The sequence below is a fragment of the Leptidea sinapis genome, chromosome 16 (genome assembly GCF_905404315.1).
Source record: "Leptidea sinapis chromosome 16, ilLepSina1.1, whole genome shotgun sequence".
Lineage (NCBI taxonomy): Eukaryota > Metazoa > Arthropoda > Insecta > Lepidoptera > Pieridae > Leptidea > Leptidea sinapis.
This window is the reverse complement of record NC_066280.1, coordinates 9,745,821-9,766,995: the sequence shown is the minus strand read 5'-3', so window position 1 is coordinate 9,766,995 and position 21,175 is coordinate 9,745,821. Positions and strand designations below refer to the sequence as shown.

Sequence of the window (21,175 nt, the reverse complement as noted above, 5' to 3'; positions counted from 1 at the left end):
CTATTTAGTTTGACGAAGAACTGCGTAGAATGTATAGGACGACTTCAGTATCTGAAATTAAATAAATATCAAATTAGTTTATCATATCGTATTATAATAACAATCCAAAGATTGCTGAGGTGTGCGTGGGGCATCTTAAATCCCGATATTTATAAATTGAAAAATACCACATTACTTTAAAAATAACAAATTGTTTAGATTTGAAAGAGCGACATCTCAAGTCAGTTGAGCAGGTTATCAACTGTTAAATAGATCCTGTAGATGAAGCTCCAACCTGAGAGTTGGACAAGACATACAAGATTTATGAACCATGCGGCACTGGAAGGCTTGGCTCGGTTGATAAGAGCGCTCGGACGGAACCCGAGAGGTTGCGGAGTTCCGCATATAAATTTAATGTGTATAATTGATCCCAGAAGTGAGAGATACAACTTTAAAAAAACAAAATAGTTTCCGATCATTTAAAAAATTGCTCCACCTCGTAATACTAAACAATTTTATTAAAAAAAGCGCAAAAGAAGGATGCTTCTCTCTCAGAGCGCCATCTGTTTCCGAAGCGGCAATAGTGTCTAGTATATTAGAAATGACATCAAAAAGAATTCTAAAGGAATCAATTTTGAGAAAATAAATGCCTTTTTATCCAGAAGGAGTGTTTAATCACATTTCTACGCAGCGCATTGTGTCCAAAATAACTCCCTGCCTGCGCAGCTTTTAGGGTAATGTATTGAGATATGGATAATGGACGATTGTATTTCTTCGCATGCCTAGTAGTTATTTGTGCAAGTGAGAACAAAGGCGTAAATATTTAAAAACTGACGACTACAACTAGTTGCAAGAAGTATGTGGGTCGGCCGTTGGTAAGTTTACACCCATCACTATACGCGCGTTGGCGGTTTCTGGTTTGTTCTGTGTTCTGAGGACTCTACTATAGTTCTTCTTGAGGGCTCAACTAAGCAAGGTTGCTACATATTTGCCCTATTTCAATGCGTTACGAGGTGAATAAGATCCCATATTTTGTTTTACCTATAAATCCTAAACTAGCAAGCAGATCCCGGGACGACGGATTAGAGTTCATCAAATCACTGTCTATATTAATAAAGACCAACATTCTCATTTGTCTTTGATTTAACGCCAGAAAATGGATTTTAGTCTGTTAAGGGAAGTGGGGTCTAATAGACCGCGTGTCGCCCCAACGTCTGGTCACCGTGCGGGCATATAACACCTCGTGCCGCATAACGGAAAGTATACAAAAATTGGTGCCGCAGCGAACGTTTAACTCGTTACCTTAAGGAAGGTTTCCAGCGAGAGCGGCAGCACGCGACCAGCAGCTGGTCGCAGTGGGCGCCGTGCTCGGAGCATCAGCAACAGCAGGGAGCGGCGGAATGGCAATGAAGTGTCCTCCCAGCGCATTGCATACGCCGCCCCGGCCAACTGGTCGCTCTACCAGTAAATAAGTACAACGCTATATCTAACGACTAAACTTAAATAAACAATATTAGGAAATACATGACGCGTAATTGGGCGTAGTTCCTGAAAAACCTTCCAAGCCACAAACATCAAATTTTAAGGAGTTCGTGTTTAAAGTTTAATTAATATTAGTGTATTCATGTATGCATGTAGTCATGATGTCATTTACTAATGGGAGGAGTCCTTTGCACAGGCTGCCGGCTAGCTTATGGGTACCACAACGGCGCCTATTTCTGGCGTGAAACAGTAATGTGTAAACATTACTGTGTTTCGGTCTGAAGGGCGCCGTAGCTAGTGAAGTTACTGGGCAAATGAGACTTAACATCTTATGTTTCAATGAGACGAGCGCAATTTTAGTACCGCTCAGAATTTTTGGGGATTTTCAAGAATCCTGAACGGCATTGCATTGTAATGGGCAGGGTGTATCAATTACCATCAGCTGAACGTCCTGTTCGTCTCGTCTCTTATTGTTATAAAAAAAAATAATGAGTGGCAGTAGGGCTGCCATTTTTTAAATATGAATCACGTGACCAGTTTTGTGTTCTTAAATCAATTTCACTACGTCTTCCGGAACGTGGTCGCCATTCGAAGACTTGGACTGCCCGAACGGCTATCTGTCCGTCGAAGTGCTATTAATATAAACAATTTTAAATGACGATATAATAATATTAAGTAGTACGTAATTTATGAATTGTGTGTTGGAATAATATTCCGCCTCCCATACGGGACTGCGTTAGTTTAGGGCTATTTAAATTAAAATACAAGGAATATCTACTAATGTCCAAAAATCAATTTAAAATATTTAAAAAAAATAGTTTGTTTTGTGTGGCAATGGAATGTTTAAATCTAGTTTAATTGTTTCTATTTGTTGTTATTTTTAATTTAAGATCCAAGTTTCACTATTTTTTGTGCTTTGTGCTCTTAGAGAATTAATAGTTTGTACACCTTCGTGTGACATCACTGTGCGTTAGTAGCGCTCTCTAGGTTTCCACGTTGTGGATTCTTTCGAAACCCCAACTATGCTGAGTTGGGGGCCCATTGGCGTCATTAGATCATAATTAGATTAGTATAACTTTAAGAACTATTATCAGAATGTATAATGACGTCAATAAACATTTTTTCTTTCTTTCTTTCTTTCTTTCAATGCCACGATCAGACCAGCCATCCGTTCCACAAACCATATTTTACGAAAGGTATCGACGCCCCACTACGCCGCCACAAGCAATTGCCATTACCTACTTGCTCTCCAAAACCTTGGAGAGCATTATGAAACTTCTAATGGCCGACGACAAAATTGTGGCTTCTGGTCAGGTTGATCTGCCTCGTAGGGTATAGCGATGGGTGGCAGCCACTTATATTACGGAGAAAACTTGGCAGTTGGCCTTGACGCATTGAAATTGTTTCACAGCGGAACTGTCAAACCGTGCGTCACTAAATTATCTCATAGAAAATATGTCCATACAACAAATATTGATAGTAATAATTATTATGGGTCCCAAATCGAAATAAAAACTATCCTATCTCTCAAGTTGGAGCAAACTGCACTCCATGAAGTAATCCCCATTCAAATCCGTTCATTAGTTTAGGAGTCCATCGCGGACAAACAACGTGTCACGTAATTTATATATATTAAGATATATATAATTACTTAGATTATGGATTCGTCTCCGCTAAGCAAACTAGATATCGCCGTACCTAAGAACAATAGCTTTTTTATTACGGCAACTATTAATTGCTTGTGTGCGTGGCATCTCGACACTCAATGGCATCTTTCAAATTTTGTAACATACGCTTCGTGTTATTTTACTTTTTTGACTGTGACGTTAAATTATGATTTAACATGAGTTAAGAATAAGGTTTTTACTTCTACAGTGAGCTCGTTTCCGAAGTAGCAGTACAGGAACAGCTCCGTCAGGATGCAGAAGATGAAGAGAGTCATGGAGACGAACTCCAGGCTGAGGACGTTCAACTGTATAATGCATAAAATATATTTCATTACCGTAACAACATTCAAAATCATTTGTTTATGAAAACAAGGGATGAGGCGACCAGGACGTTCAGCTGATGGTAATCGATACGCCCTACCGATTACAATGCAGTGCCGCTCAGGATTCATGAAACATCCAAAACTTCTGATTCACCTTGAGACATAAGAGGTTAACCCTCATTTTCCCAGTAATTTCACTAGCTACGGCGCCCTTCAGACCGAAACATGTGTAAACATCGCTGCGTAAACTGCTTCACGGCAGAAATAGACGCCGTTGGGGTACCCATAATCTGGCCGGCTTCCTGTGCAAAGGAGGTGACGAGCGCAATTGCAGCGCCACTCAGAATTTTTGGGTTTTTTAAGAATCCTAAGCGGCACTGCATTGTAATGGGTAGAGCGTATCATTTACCATCAGCTGAAGGTCCTGCTCGTCTCGTCCCTTATTATCATAAAAAAAAATATATTATATTATAATTATTATATTTTATTTTATCATCTAGAACTAACGCTCACTATTTTGTACGCTGCCATACACAGAATCCAGCCTCCAATTGTAAACTGCACCATTATTGCTGTTCCAAATATATCCAGAAGTAGATTGGCCAAGCTGAAGGGAATTCATTGATATCAATGAGTGACACTTTATCACAAACAAATTCATGGAAAATTTGATACAATGTTATATTAAACCATAATTCTTACATTTTTTTTTCTGAATACTTATCTCATTTGTAACTAATTCATTATAGTATTGTATAATAGGCGTGTATAGTATTGTGTAACTTATATAGCTTGTAATTAGTTGTTAATTTGTATTACTTTTGTTTTGTGGTTTTTAACTTACCTTGTGGTTGCTTACCTTTTAACTAAAAGTGTCGTATAAATTGTTGGAAACTTCACTGGTGAAAGTGTAAGTTTTAAGATTTGTTAATATTTAAGTATCATAGTACTGTTTGTTTCCTATACATGAATAAATAAATAAATAAATAATCAAAGTACTAGTTTGGCCGGAAATCGAGGTAAACCGTCCCTTAAACACTTTTCGACTTCCCCACCTCAGATCGCCCGTAATTTAGATTTTCTTTCATTTTTGTTATATTCCCTTTCCAATAGGTTTCATCCTACTATTACTTTTTATCATTTTGAAAGGCTGAAGCACTGGTCTAGATAGCATGTGATATAACGAAATATTAACTTTAAATTTCTTTGTTTTCTGCTACTGCCGGTAAGTCTTCGTAATTAACTTTACATGAGTTTAATTTTTGTTTTTGATTATTTATTTATTTATTGGTAATAACATAATTCTTGAGGCCATTATAGATTACTCATATTGACAAGTTTTACAACAAGACATATTACAGAACAACTGCCTCTTGTGTTTCTTATTTACTGTGTGTATGTGTGTGTGGGTTTGAAAGCGTATGTGTGTGGTTAGTAGATAACAATATGTATATATTTTAAACAAATGAGTAAGCCACTGCTTTAGACTTGAGTAATTTAATAATTTCACGCTTCAATTTATCCTTTTCTACTATGAAGATATCTAGAATATCATAGTTATTATTGTAATTATTTTGAATTCTGCAAATAATCGAGTTTTTATAATAGTTCGTTTTGTTACGTGGTGCAACCAGGAGTTTCGTAACTATATTGTGGTACATTAAACGATAGGGCACTTAATAATTCAGAACAGTTTAAAATGCCTGACAATAAAGAATGTAGAAACATTACATCTTGTTGGTTTCGGCGGAGTTCCAGTGGGTCTATATTAAACAATCTACATGCTTCATCGTATGACGTGTAGGGATGATATGATTTGTAACATAAATATTTTAGGATTTTTTTTATGTAAGTTGTATAGTGTGGAGACCAGATATTGGATGCATTAGATTTCATTTTGATGCGACAGTTTTATACGGACATTCGGGCCGTTAGGCGCGTGGGGTGTCTGCTCGAGCTTAGCTTCAAATTCAGCGTTATACATTAAGTACGCTTCAATGGGCGAATTTAAAAACGAATAAAATTAATGATGAAACGCTGCAATTCGAAAAATAAGTATATATATAACCATCGAGGATAAATTTAGCATCGAATGGTGATAGTTTCATGTCGATACGATCAGTGGTTTAGGTGTGATTGAGCCTCAAACAAAGACCATTTTCATTATATGTATATACTAGCTGACCCAGCAAACGTTGTATTGCCAATATTAAAATCGCGATACAAAAGTAACTGTTGATCGTAGATGGGTGAAAATTTGAAGTTGTATGTATTTTTTAATGCTGACTCATTATCAAACAAATTAAAAACAAAACCAAAAAAATTAAAAAAAAAATTTTCTTGTTTTCTTAACATTTAGGGGGATGAAATATAGATGTTGTCCGATTCTCAGACCTACCCAATATGCACTTAAAATTTCATGAGAATCGGTCAAGCCGTTTGTGTTAATAATTGTAATTGGTTATAGGCCGTTTTTGTTAGCAATAAATAAGTGACGAGAGAATTTTATATATTATATAGAAGAAGATAGATGACGTGTTTGTGTAAAATATTATTGTGTACATTGTGGACGTAATGGCTGCCATTTTATTTGAACCTAATCACCCTATTTGAGATTATTATCTGATTTCACAAAATTTGTGAACGAAATCAAACCCGCGAACTCTCGTGTTCCGTGCCGAGCGCTCTTCCACTAAGCCAACCGTTCGAGTGACGTATCGTTGATAAGCCGTGTATGTCTTATTCAACTCTCAGGTTATAGTTTCATCTACAGGATTTACTTTACAGTTGATAACCCGCTCAACCCTAATGTTCGAAGTAAATCCATCGAACTTAAGCATTATATTACAAATATTGCTTAGTAGATAAAATTAATTGTAATAAAACCATGTGTTGCCTTTAGTAAGGCAGTACGCGGGTGACCATTGATCGGGCCGGTCCTAGTTACCATTAACCATTACAGGACCGACCCGAGTAACCATTTTAACCATTATTATTTATTACCAATGCATAGTAGAGATGCAGTACGCGAGTAACCATTGATCGGTCTGGTCCTAGTTACCATTAACCATTTGTCTTTAACCATTACATGACTGGTCCGAATAACCATTTTAACCAATTAATTGTAGAGATCCGCGTACTCATCAGTAGAACCATTAATTATAGTTATTTAGCAAGTATCATAGATAAGTTTAGTATCTTAAGTAAATAAATACTTTTACCATAAAACCAATATATATATCTACCCCTACGTGCACCCCTTTTCACCTAATATTTGCATATTTAAATTGACTTAAGATGTCGCTCCTTTGAATCTAAACAATTTGTTGTTGGTTTCAATTTCAATTTGTGTAATAAGAAGTTTAGATTTGAAAGAGCGACATCTTAACTCAATTTCCTAATATGCAAATATTGGGGTTGAGCAGGTTATGAACTGTAAAAAATCTGTAAACTGTAAAAATAAAATAAAAAACAAATGTTTATAATTATCTGATGCTTACATGAATATAGTGGCAAAGTTTAAACATTACATAAAATTATACATTGTTTTTACTCACTCTGTAATCTTTTTGTGATGCGCTAAACATTCAATAAATAGTTCCATCAGAATAGTTTGGAAGTTTTTTCCAAGCTTTACACTCAATTCTTTTGCGCTCTCGGGTAGACGTTCCAAGTTCAATCTGAAAGATCATTATTTAGTAATGCAATTTTGCACCAAGTCACTGCAGCAGATGATAGAGAAAATCTAAATTGTATTATGATAACGCAGGGCTGCTTGGAAGTCGACTCTCTTTTTCCGAAACGAACGAAATTTAAACGAAGTTTCGGTAGTGACTGTACTCTATTTTGTTTTCGGACATATAGACGAAGTTCGGAACCAAAGACAATATTCGTGAACGAATGGTGAACAATTGAAATGAACATTATTTTTATCTGACAAATTTGAAGAGTTCTATTTCATGCCAACGAGTAGTAACTAATGACAAAAAAAAATAATATTAATCAACCAACCTAAACTTGTAGAAAAAAAACACAAGGTTGTTTGCGGATGACACTTCACTTATATTCAAAGTGAAACGAAGCCAAGTTTTATATGACGAAGTAAACAATGCTCTATCTGACATCGTGTACTGGTTTAGCGCCAATAACTTATTGTTAAACAGTCATAAAACCAAATATATTAAATTTACCGCGCCAAATGTTAAAAATGTAGATGCGAATATTTTATTAAACGGAGAGGTGGTAGAACCAGTGGAATCTGCTGTATTTCTTGGCATTACTCTTGATAATTGCAATGGGGCCCCCTAATTGAAGGGTTGGCGAATAGGCTTAGTTCTGCAGCATATGCGGTTAAGAAAATTAGACGGTTAACTGATATAGATATGGCGCGACTAGTGTACTTTAGTTATTTTCATAGTATTTATTTTATTTATTTAGAGACTTAAAAGTGAACACCATTTACACCATAATTTATACACCAAAGAAAGCATTAGACTAAAACTTAAGGCTGGTGATTGCAACTGGCAGCCCAATTAGACCTAAGCCTATGCTAGGGCTGTTAATGTGTACGGTCAACAGCATGTCGACTGTACATCACGTTTCGCGTGTCAGCGTTTACGTCGCCTCGCGTTATTTCCTAAGTAATATTGTAACCAGTTCGCGACAAACCGCCGATCGATTCGCGTGCTCATTACCATACCAACATTTTACCATTTTACCATATAGCATAAGTTAAGGTTTCAATATACCATTTGAGCCTAACTTGTGTTTTACTCTGTACGGAACCAAACCACCGTACATTGTGGTCCTTCGGCCTTTTGTTAACCAGTGACCAGAATTTTTTTAACCATTCCAAGGACATTGTGGTCCTTCGGCCTTTTGTTAACCAGTGACCAGAATTTTTTTAACCATTCCAAGGACATTGTGGTCCTTCGGCCTTTTGTTAACCAGTGACCAGAATTTTTTTTAACCATTCCAAGGACATTGTGGTCCTTCGGCCTTTTGTTAACCAGTGACCAGAATTTTTTTTAACCATTCCAAGGACATTGTGGTCCTTCGGCCTTTTGTTAACCAGTGACCAGAATTTTTTTAACCATTCCAAGGACATTGTGGTCCTTCGGCCTTTTGTTAACCAGTTAACCATTTTAACCAAAATTCGTCGCGTGTGTAGTGAACCAAATTAGTGTTGACCAAAGTGCTTGTGTGTGGAGTGTAACCAGTTCACCAGATCGGCGATACTACCAGCGACTACCAACGGGGAGACTGCTGAGGACACACCAGGTCACCACGTACCAGTCTTCAAGTAAGATCTTTCCTTTTTATCACTCACCACTCTTTACCACTCTCTTTAGACCCGTAACCATGGAGGCTCTATTAACCACCCAAAACCAGATTATGTCCGCGATTAACACGCAGTGTGTTAATTTCAAGAAGGACGGGCCAGAACGAAAGACACCCGCCTATATTGAAAAACGTCTCAACGCTTTAGACTCGTACTGGAGTGAATTCCAGACCAACCATACTAGGCTTTGTGCTGAGTTTGAAGACCCTAACCATCGCTACTTCGCGGAAAACCATTACCAGCGGACGAAAGATTTTTACCAGGAAGTTAGGAATATGATTTCTAATTACGTAACCAGCGATCCCAGCAAACCATTACTGAGACCTGCTACACCATTATCGCAGGGCTCAGATAGGCGCGATATTTTCTCTCCCGCTCAGGAGGGTCCCTCTTTTAGCTTCCCTGCACCAAAGCTATCGAACCAGGGCAACTCCAGTAGGGTCGAAGAAATGCTGCGAAAGCAGAAGAGCAACTTCAAGGCGCTATCCCGTACCATAGAGGCTGTCGACCTTGAAAGCTGCTCCGACCGCTGGGAGTTCGAAGATATTTTACGAACTATCCAATCAAGATGGTCGGTCATCGATTCTCTTCACTGGGACATCGACAGCGAAGGGCTGCTCGACAACGAAGAGTATGAGACAGCATTCGCTGAGATGGAGAAGAAATACAACACCATGAAGAAGGCAGTGAACAGACAGATGTGGTCGTCATCTTACAGGGAACGTTCAACCCCACAAATGGACATTCCCACCTTCAGCGGAAACTACCAAGATTGGATATGTTTTAAAGATTTATTCTCCGAAACAATTCACCATAATAAATCTTTACCAAATGCGCAGAAAATGCAATTCTTGAAAAGTAAGCTCCGTGGCGAGGCTGAAAAATTAGTTCACCATTTACGCATCAATTCTGAAAACTACGAAGTATGCTGGGACATATTAAACCAACGTTACCATAATACTAGGTTAATATTTAATTCTCACATACAATTGTTACTAACCATGCCTACGATTCAACATCAATCTGCAGCGGTCATCAAAAAGTTACATGACACCACCAACGAGTGTCTTAACTCTATAAAAGCAATGGGCATCGACATTTCCAACTGGGACCCATTGATCGTCTATATTTTGTGCCAAAAGTTAGATACTGAAACCCATAATGATTACATTGTGTCGCTTAAGAATCCAAAAGAATTGCCTACTTTGTTAGATTTTTTGAAATTTTTAGAAATTAAATTTACTTCGTTAGAAAGCTCTCGTCGTAAGCAGGACTTCAACAAATCAAATTCATCCCAGGTACACCAAAACCAATACCAAAAACCATGGGCTGAAAAGCATACCAATAACCATTTACATAATTTTATGAACAGAAATTTTAAACCAAGACCAGCTGTAATAAACCACGTCAATACGAAACCAGTACATATTGCGCCACAACGGAAATGCATACTCTGTAAAACGTGTTGCCATGAATTGTTTAAATGCAAACAATTTCTAGAATCCGCACCGCTGAATCGACTTAAGGTCATTGAATCCAACAAATTATGTAAAAACTGTTTAATTAACCATTATGACAAGGAATGTTCTTCGGAAAAAACTTGCCGTTTTTGTAACCAGCAGCATAATACTCTTCTGCATAATGCTCTTGTCACTTTTGCACCATCTACTTCTAGAAATACCGAGATCGAAAATTCTCCTAGAAAATCCAATATATGCGTTACCAATGCCCCACAAGAAACCATGCCCAAATTATTAGCAACAGCTAAAGTTAATATTATGTCTATGGATGGCTGTCACCATACCATGCGAGCCCTCATAGACCCGTGCGCGGAGTCATCTCTCATTACAGAGAATGCTGCTCAACTTTTAGGCCTACCCAGGATTAAGCGCCACTGTGTGGTGGTCGGAGTAGGCGCAAAAGCCAACAATAGTAAGGGAGTCGCACAGCTTTCAGTGTCATCTCTTCATAATAATTTCACATTTAAAACGGAAGCCTATGTGATGAAGCATGTCGTCGGGAATTTACCACACGAAACATTAGAAAAACCAGCTTGGCCGTATTTACAAAATTTACCACTCGCAGATCCAGAGTTTTATAAAAGTAGACCAATAGATTTAATTTTAAGCGTTGAAGTTTACGAATTAATTATTTTACCAGGTTTAATTCGTAATGGCACATCACTACCAATCGCGCAAAATACCAAGCTCGGTTGGATTCTTAGTGGTACCATAAAACCAAACCAAACATATTGCAACGTCGTCATGGTCGACTTGCAGGATATACAGCGGTTCTGGGAGATTGAAGATATCTCAGACAACTCTGTAAATATTACGGATGAAGATAACCATTGCCTTCATCATTATCAACAGCATACTACGCGCAAACCAGACGGACGTTATGTTGTACGGTTACCATTAAAACCAGAGATTACCGAAAAATTGGGTGAGTCTAAAACCAAAGCCGTAGCCCAATTTCGGCAATTAGAACGCAGATTTTGTAAAAATAAAATTATCGAACAGAACTACAAACAATTTATCCATGAATATATTAATTTAAACCATATGAAGAAATGTAATAGTAATCCGATACTTCAGTGCTATTTACCTCACCATTGTGTAATCAGAACGGATTCCACGACGACTGCCACGCGAGTTGTTTTTAATGCCTCAGCGAAAACTTCGACTGGACTTTCGTTGAATGACCTTATGTACTCTGGACCAAATTTACAAGAGGATTTGTTTACTCTCATATTAAAGTGGAGGCAGTACCAAATAGCCTTCACAGCCGATATAGAGAAGATGTTCAGATTTATAGATGTCCATGATGATGACCAGCCGCTCCAGAAGATCGTGTGGAGGGACTCTGAAAAGCAACCATTAGAAGAATACCAACTTACCACTGTCACATACGGCACCAAGGCCGCACCATTCCTAGCCATGATGACATTGAAACGTCTGGCTAAGGATGAAGGTCACCGTTACCCAGAAGCAGCAGAAGTTCTGGCTACCAGGCTCTACATGGATGACCTCCTCCATGGACATCATGACCTCCAGTCTGCAAAGAGGCTGATTTCCGACCTCATAAATCTCCTTAAGTTAGGTGGATTCAATCTAAGGAAGTGGTCGTCAAATCAACCAGATGTACTACCAGATAACCAGTTACCATGCGAAGACCAAGCATATGTTTTTAAATACCAGGAATCAACCAAGGCATTAGGACTTAAGTGGCATCCCGACGAAGATTATTTCACTTTTCAATTGAATTCCGAACCAGTCAGTAAACTCACCAAAGGAAGTTTACTCTCGAATATATCGAAGATATTTGATCCGCTTGGATGGCTTTCACCAGTTACCACCAAGTTGAAACTACTCTTCCAGGAAGTATGGCTCTTAAATCTTCTGTGGGACGACGAATTACCAGCTGACATCAACACAAAATGGAAAACCATAGAGGCTGACATCACGAAAATTAGCCATATTACCATACCAAGGTGGTTGCAGTCTTCTAAGAACGACACCATTGAATTACATGGGTTTTGTGATTCATCACAAAATGCCTACGCTTGTGTTGTATACTGCAGAGTCAACAATATTACCAGCAACCAGTCTTCTGTAGTATTAGTAGCTTCGAAGTCTCGTCTCGTACCTGTAAAGAAAAATGTATCGTTACCTAGATTAGAGTTATGTGCAGCGGTTCTACTTACCAAGGTCATGAAGATCACCTGTAAATGCCTATCAGATTACAACATCAAAATCTACGGTTGGTCTGATTCGACAGCTGTGTTAGGCTGGCTCAACGGCGACCCATGTAAATGGAAACCATTCGTCGCGAATAGGGTGAAGCAGGTCATTGACATTATACCATCGAGTAGCTGGCATTATGTGTCAACAAAGGACAACCCAGCTGACTGCGCAAGTAGAGGCATTACCACAGAACAGCTGATTAACCATTCCATGTGGTGGATAGGTCCCCACTGGCTACGATCGTTTGAAGAGTCCAAATTAACCAATAAATTATATACAACCTGCGAAGAGCTTAAAAAACCATTATTAAATATAAATGTAAACACAATTAAATATCAAAACAAGGTTATAGATAGTATAGTTAGCAGATACAGCGATTTTACGCGAGCTTCAAGAGTGCTTGCGTGGGTGTTACGTTTTACACCTAAGTCATTTAATACTAATAAAACAAACTACTTAACTATATTAGAAATAAGAAAAGCTAAAAACTTAATTATAAGGCATATACAACAAGTAGAATTTTTAGAAGATATACAATATATTAAAAACCATAACCAACCTAACCCTAAGAGTAAATTATTAAAATTGAAACCATTTATTGATAACCAGGGGCTCTTGAGGGTTGGGGGGCGATTGACCAACGCCAAAATAGAAGATAGTATGAAACATCCGTGTATTTTACCACATAACCATTTGCTTACTGACATGATTATTGACCACGCGCATAAGATGACCTTTCATGGGGGTCCCCGGTTAACCCTTGCTTGGCTGCGTCAAGAATATTGGATCCTGGGAGGAAACAATGCTGTAAAGAAGAGGCTACGGAGATGTGTGCTATGTAGAAGGCACGACCCCCTGAAACACGACCAGTTGATGGGAGACTTACCACCTGCAAGAATCAACAGGACCCGCCCCTTTTACCATTTGGGGGTTGATTTTACTGGTTTTGTTGACGTCAAGTCTGCGAAGGGTAGATCAGTGAGATGTACCAAAGGATATGTCGCCGTCTTCGTGTGTATGGCGACCAAGGCTGTACATTTGGAGTTGGTCTCTGATCTCACCGCCTCAGCATTTTTGGCAGCCCTCAGAAGACTTGCGGCCAGGAGAGGATCGCCCGGTCACATTTACAGTGACAACGGGACGAACTTTATAAAAGCAAATAGAGTTTTGCAAAAGGAGATTGTTAACTTGAAAACCATATTGAATGACCAGTTTTATGCAGAAATAGCTGAAATGTCGATAGAATGGCACTTCAACGCACCATCTTGGCCAAGCGCAGGCGGTCTCTGGGAGGCTGCAGTGAAGAGCTTGAAATACCACCTGAAGCGAGTAATAGGAGAACAAAAACTCACCTACGAGGAGTTCTCTACTCTTCTAGCTCAGCTAGAAGGATGCCTTAACTCCAGACCTCTGTGCCCGCTGAGTGAAGACGTCGAAGACTTAGATTGTTTGACCCCTTCTCATTTTCTGTCCAGTGGACCAACATTGACCATTGTTGAGTCAGAACACGACTTACGAACCAGATGGCAGTTAGTGCAGAAGATTTACCAAGATGTGTGGAAGAGATGGAGAGCGGAGTACCTCACACAGTTGAACGCTAGGTCCAAGTGGCGACGTTCACAACCAAATTTAAATGTTGGCGGCATTGTAATTATACACGATGCTAACCTGCCACCGGGTAAATGGGCTCTCGGTCGAATCGTGCAGCTACATCCGGGGCAAGATGGGCTAGTTCGAGTAGTCTCTGTTAAAACCAAAAATGGCATTATGAAGCGACCAGTAGTCAAACTATCTCTTTTACCTATTAACCACTCCAACGACGAAGACAGTAACCAAATTCATGAAACCACTGACCATAACCAGCCGAAACACCAGTCGAACGACGATTTACCAAAACCAAAGCGACGAGCTAGAAGAGGAATTGTTAATTTATTTACCATGGCACTTATGTTGTTTACCTTTTTATTTTCACCAGCCACGTGTGCATACAACGCTATAAACTTCAACGACAGTCAAAGTTTATATTTAGATAAAATATCAACCATGCGACTAGTTCAGGACGAATGGAAACTAGTTGTATACTACGATTTAAAACCATATTGGCAAGGCAGTAAATTGTTATCCAAATATATTGATCATATGGAATATATTTGCAAGGAATCGTCAGTCAGAAACCATTGTGAATCTATTTTAATACAATTACAGCACAGTTATACAGAGTTATCGCATTACAATAACATTCTGTCGACGCAGCAGTTCCCACGCGGGCACGCGCGGCGCAGGCGCGGCCTTATCAACGCTGTGGGTAATGTTGCACACGCGCTGTTCGGTGTACTCGATGACCAATTCGCTAAGCAGTATATTCAGGACATCGATTTAATTAGGGAAAACCAAAACCATCTTGCTGCTCTATGGAAAAACCAGACTTCCGTAATAGAAGCAGAATATAATGTATTGAAGAGGATGCAAGGCTCAATTGACAAACAATATAAAATATTTACTCATTACCTTAACCAGTTAAAGAACGCTACCAATGATGTCAAGAGTCAATTGAAAGACGTGGAAAACAATAATGAATTTTTATTATGCGCTATGGCAGCTAACAGCTTGGAGTCGAATTTGAAGAATGTGCAGGATGTTCTTTTAGATACTGTTTCGGAGGTGTACTTTGGGAAGTTCAACATACATCTTTTGAAACCCGACCAGCTTCTAGAAGAATTAAATATTATTTCCGGAAGATTGTCCAACGATTTAAGTTTACCAATAGAGAACACGCATACAGAATTAACCAAAATGTACCATTTACTCAAGGTCAGAGCGAAAATGCTAAATGACTATTTTATTTTTGAAATTAGAATACCATTAGTGAGTAGAGACCATTACCAAGTATATAAAATTTATCCTGTACCAAGACGGAACGGCAAAACCATGGTCACCCTAGTTCCAGTTTCGGATTACATTGCGATCAACTTACGAAGAGACTCATTTATGACCATATCACACTTAGAATTAAATAATTGTCTTCATTTAGATACTGAGACACAACTTTGTCCTTTGGAAAAACCAATTTCTCATATGAGTCATGATGACGTCATGTGCTCCAAAGACCAGGAGACGAAGCAGTGCAGAACCAAAACTGCCAAATGTCTAGATTGGTGGTCTCAGCTAAGCGAGGTCAATACATACTTTTTCTTTTGCTGCGACTCGTATCCAGTACGTATCATCTGTGGAGAGCAAATGTTTTCCAATCATCTTAATAATAGCGGCATTATTAGGTTGGGTCCAGATTGTGTTCTGAAAGGACAAGACATTACCATTTATGCTCGGAGGCTTCAGAACAATACATTAACCATACAGACGGATATACCAGCGATAGACATTCACCCCATCAACCACATCTTTAACCAGAATAAGACGTTCGTGTCGCTGATTTCGGAGCCAGCATCAGTGATGGGTGGTTACGATCAGGAGCTAGATGATATAGGCGCAAAAATAAAACAAATGAATTCAGAGAGTGGTCTAAAGGGTGGTATATCTTATCACGACGTTCACCACTACGTCGCGATATACGTGGTGGCGGGTGTGCTGGTGGCCGGGGCCGCCGCGTACGCCGTGCGGCGGTGGTGCCCGCGCCGCAGCCGACGCCAGGACTCCAGCGCGCCGCCCGCGCCGGCAGCCGCTGGCGCAGGGCCAGCCGCGTCGCACCCGCCGCGCCCTGAGCCGCGGGGTCTGACGAACGCAGCGTTTGTGTATAGTGTTAGTGACCAGTGTGTAAGTGTAGTTAACCACGGGCAATCTAGTGCTAGTAAAAATAGTGATAAGTGTAGTGATGAAGTGAAAGACCAATCCACTTCTCCTGTAGTGCATAGGCATAATTTTAGTGATTACTGTGGCTAGAGACATTAAGGTTACCATTAGATAATGCAAATTTGTTTATCACCTTGTCTCACGTCACTCGCTAACCATAACCATTTCTTTTTTGTACCATCTTCACCACCACTCTTTCTTCTCTCGCGGTGGCAGCATGTACGGTCAACAGCATGTCGACTGTACATCACGTTTCGCGTGTCAGCGTTTACGTCGCCTCGCGTTATTTCCTAAGTAATATTGTAACCAGTTCGCGACAAACCGCCGATCGATTCGCGTGCTCATTACCATACCAACATTTTACCATTTTACCATATAGCATAAGTTAAGGTTTCAATATACCATTTGAGCCTAACTTGTGTTTTACTCTGTACGGAACCAAACCACCGTACATAATGTAATTGTTAAAAAATAAAATATTAATGTTTTCAAATTTAATCTAAAATTTAAATCTTATGAATTATTTACCTAACTAAATTTAATTATTATTTGTTTTATTTGGATTATCATATATATAGACATAAATATATAAGAAAAGTAATATAAAAAAATGTATATATATAATATATGGTCTGAGTGAGTCATACATCTTTGTGCCGTTTGGTGTCGAGACATGGCCCGTGGGGCCCAGAGGCGCGGAGAATGTTCAAAATACTATCTTCGCGCCTCAATAAGACTACTGGAAGCCCAAGCGCTGGCAGCACGGATCAGCCTTGCTATACGCGGTAATGCTGCCAGTATTCTTGGTACGCTTCCACGTAATGATAGTTTTAATTTTATGTAGTCGTAGAATTGTAAATATAGTTATAAAATATAAGTAATATTAGTGCAACAGTGTTATTGTATAGTATAATATTATATTGTTATGCGGCAGTGTGGCCGATATTAATACCATCTTTGTGCTGCAGAAGAGGGCTATTCGCGCGATTTATAACCTAGGTCCTAAAGAATCATTAAGAGAAAAATTTAAAGAAATAAACATTTTGACTGTTGCTTCTCAACACATTTTTGATAATGTTCTGTATGTTCATAAGTACATTGAGGAATTTTCTAGAAACTGTGACATTCATAATGCTAACACGAGGAACAAACATAAACTTGTTATGCCTACTACTCGTTTGGGTTGAGTTAGTAAGTCTTTTGTTGGACGATGTATATGCTTCTACAATATGATCCCAGAAAATGTACAAAATAAATGTGTTACGAAATTTAAAAGAATTGTTAAAAAACGTTTGTGTGGGAAAGGTTACTATAGCATAAACGAATAAGGCTCTTTAATTATAAATGTTTATTGTACGATATCACATTGTAATCCATATTTTTATATAAAAAAAAGCCCGCTGAGATTCTTGCGCCCATTCTTCTCAGGTCTGAGGCAGTCTCTGAATTGGTCTTTGAATGGGTGGTAGATTTTGACGTTCAATAAGTGATTTTGAATCCTATTTTGAATAAAAATATTTGAATTTATATTTGATGTCTTATCGCAGAGCTGCTCGAGTGGCGGTACACAACTCTTTCCGATTGAAAAACCGAACAATCACTTGGCAGTGCCAAAGTCGTCGCTTCATTGTGTGTCTTTTACCGTATTTATCACGGGGAGTGTTCCGCGAGAGAGGTGTTTGCTCATGCGTCCCTCGCACCACGCGGCCTCTATTATCATCCAAACCATCCGGCTGTATTCTCCAACGTGCGTCTCTCAAGAAACAAAATTGTGGAATGGCTTTCCTTGTTCGTCGTTTCTAGGTTGATACGATTCGGGTCAATCTATAAGGCTAGCTACGCTCCTGTGATCCTGACCGAGAGTTGGCGACGGTGATCACTTCTCATCAGGTGAAACGTAGGATCGTTTGTCTTCCTCTTCTATTAAAAAAAATTGTTTGCACTCTGGGAGTGGAAATTCATCCATAATTTCAACGACTGTCTTACGAATTTTCGATCAGTTCACGCGCCTGTCGCGAGTTTAACATTTTATCCCCATTCACAGAAAGGTTTTCACTTTAAAAACGGGTTGCACTCCGAAGTGCCGGCAGAAGTGAAAACTTGAACATTAACGTTGTGCGTTTTTGAATATTCTGGAATGATTGGGGAATAATTTTGAACGAATTGCTTTATTTATCAGCATACTAGTATTTATGTGGTTAAACACAATATTCATTTATTTCGCTATCGTACACAAAAATGATAATTTATATTACATAAAAAATTTAACATTTCACTACTATTACAATTATTTTACATTAAAAATTTTATCTCAGAAAAATCAACTTTCATGATCATCATAAATTCAACGACTGTTTATTAAATTATTATTTAATTATAATCAGATAACATTTCACGTTATTGTTACGAATAAAGGCAACTACTGAATGACATAATTTTTAATGTTTAATACAAAGTCGCAGAAAATATTAATATTTTCTGTCTCTATTAATGTTCTTTAGTTTGAAGTTTAGTTAACATATGTGGTTGAAATGAGTTTTATAATACTCCTTTTTAAATGTTCTTTGAAATAACTCACCGTAAGATCGTAAATTGAGTTTGACACTGGTAGAGTAGTGTTGCAATGAAGGCGTCGGTGGTGGTGTTGGCGATGGCCACCATCGTGGTGACGTAGTACGAGTACAAGAGGACCGCCGAGAATCTGTACACAAGAGTCACTCTGTCTTCAACACAGCATGTTGCTGCTTCATATATAAACCTACTCTAATAATTACTATTCAATTTAATTAGTAATACTATTAATAATTATTAGTCTCGACTTATGTCAAATGTCTATAGTGTAAGTCATTAACAGCACGGCAATACTTCAAGCCGGCCCACATTCTAGCGCTCTACAAAGCGCAGGTCCGGCCACATGTGGAGTATTGCTGTCATCTCTGGTCTGGCGCACCCCAGTATCAGCTGGATCCATTTGACCGCGTGCAACACAGAGCAGCTCGAATTGTCAAGGACCCAGTGCTCTGTAAACGGCAGGATCACTTGGCGTTGCGTAGAGACGTCTCTTCATTGTGTATCTTCTACGGCATTTATCACGGGGAGTGTTCCGAAGAGCTGTTTCACCTGATTCCTGCCGCCGAATTCCACCTTTGCACGACACGCCTCAAGTTCGCATATCACACCCACAATCATGATGTGTACAATTCTCCACAGTGCGGTTTTCAAGGGGCTTTCTTCCGCGTACTACAAAGCTGTGGAATGAGCTTCCTTGTGCGATATTTCCGGGACGATACGACATGAGTACCTACAAAAAAAAAGCATACACCTTCCTCAAAGGCCGGCAACGCTCCTGTGATTCCTCTGGAGTTGTAGGAGAATGTGGGCGGCGGTGATCACTTAACACAAGGTGACGCGTACGCTCGTTTGTCCAAAATATTAATATAGACATACCATCAGTTTGTCCTAACAATATTACTACTATTATAACCTATCTAGGCTTAATTATTATTATTTTAAAAGAGAATACTTTAAGGTAGAGTCGGTGCGAAGTCCTGTGTAGAAGGCGAACTCATAGGTGTGTGTCCTCGCGCGGCTCAGCAGAGAGAACGCGAGCCACAGGGTGCACGTGACAACCGCGCAGCCAGTGTACGTAGCCAAGACGCGGCGGGCGCGCGCGCGTGTGGACGCCAACAAATCGCCCCGCGCCCGTGGATTCAACAGCGTATCTGAATGATGATAAGCGATGGATTATGGGACACATTCTGCAGTATCCATTTTCAAATAAAATAATAATATTTACCCACTCTTACACAAATAATTTTGCCCCAAACTAGGCATAACCTGTACTATGGCTACAAGACAACGATATATTTAATGCAATATACATACTAAAACATACAAAAATATTTATAAACATTCATGACTCAGAAACAAACTTTCATATTCATCACATAAATGTTTGCACCTACCGGGATTCTAAGCCGAGACCTCTAGATCAGTAGGCACGGTCACAAACCACTGGACGTATAGGGGTCGTCAATACAAATGTACTAACCGTTCCCGCCCGCTTCGCTGGGCGAAATTTAATGGGTAATAAATTAATGAAGGAACGTTGGAATTCGAAAAATTATAATTTTCATTATATATATAGATTAATTGTTAAAAAAATATTGAAAAAATATATGGTTTTGTTCACAAAATACTTCGATTTTAAGCGACGCTTGCGCCAGGCTTATTTCCATTTCAACAAAGGAATTATTAATAAATAAACACCAAATTTATGAACGGATATTAAACTCAAAACTTTACAAACATACCGTTGAGGCTATCAATGAGGAGGTCGATCCGCGCGGCGTCAGCGTGGAACACAAGCTGCTTAGCGAGTGAGGTGACATGGCACAGAAGCAGGAACATGACCCTGGACAGGTTGTCCATGTGGTACCGCTGCGAGCACGCGTATACACCCTCCTGTACTAGGTAGAGTACGGTGGCAGACAGCACGAGCGTTCGGTACGCGGCGTGCACACGCCCCGTGCCCGCACGCAGGAATCCCACTGCACGCAGCACGCTTGTGTGCGCTGCCACACAGCTACCCGCACTTGACCTTTATTAATAAGACAATCACAGTTATCACTTATCGCACGAGTTGAATACAGTCGGGGCCTGGGTTAAAGGGCGGGAGCATCTCCCCCCGCTTGCCACACGCCTCGCCACGATGCCTGCAGGGAAGTACTGTGCCGTAGTCGACGATTCCGTGTTGTCGAGTTAATACTAAAGTTGCGATTGTTGTATTTTTGTAATAACTGATCCGAGTCCATAATTTCTCTTGCTTGG

At 39.3% G+C, this 21,175-nt stretch overlaps 1 protein-coding gene across 1 annotated transcript; it reads right to left on the bottom strand.

Moving 5' to 3' along the window:
- LOC126968762 (odorant receptor Or2-like) lies at positions 1–20,791 on the bottom strand. Its single transcript, XM_050813875.1, has 8 exons — positions 20,659–20,791; positions 19,869–20,067; positions 18,924–19,046; positions 7,009–7,131; positions 3,959–4,058; positions 3,329–3,433; positions 1,282–1,437; positions 1–51 (listed from the first exon to the last, which is right to left on the bottom strand). The coding sequence occupies exons 1-8, from the start codon at positions 20,774–20,776 to the stop codon at positions 1–3; spliced, it is 975 nt and encodes a 324-aa protein (XP_050669832.1). The 5' UTR covers positions 20,777–20,791.
- Between the last annotated feature and the right edge of the window lie 384 nt (positions 20,792–21,175).

Bases quoted from the DNA above. Each gene is read 5' to 3' on its own strand.
- LOC126968762 (XM_050813875.1), bottom strand. From the start codon at position 20,776: ATGGACAACCTGTCCAGGGTCATGTTCCTGCTTCTGTGCCATGTCACC. The intron at 3,434-3,958 runs GTTAGTTCTAGA...TGCATTATACAG, and splicing joins CAGCGTACAAAATAGTGAGC to TTGAACGTCCTCAGCCTGGA. The intron at 52-1,281 runs GTAACGAGTTAA...ATTTAATTTCAG, and splicing joins CGCTGGAAACCTTCCTTAAG to ATACTGAAGTCGTCCTATAC.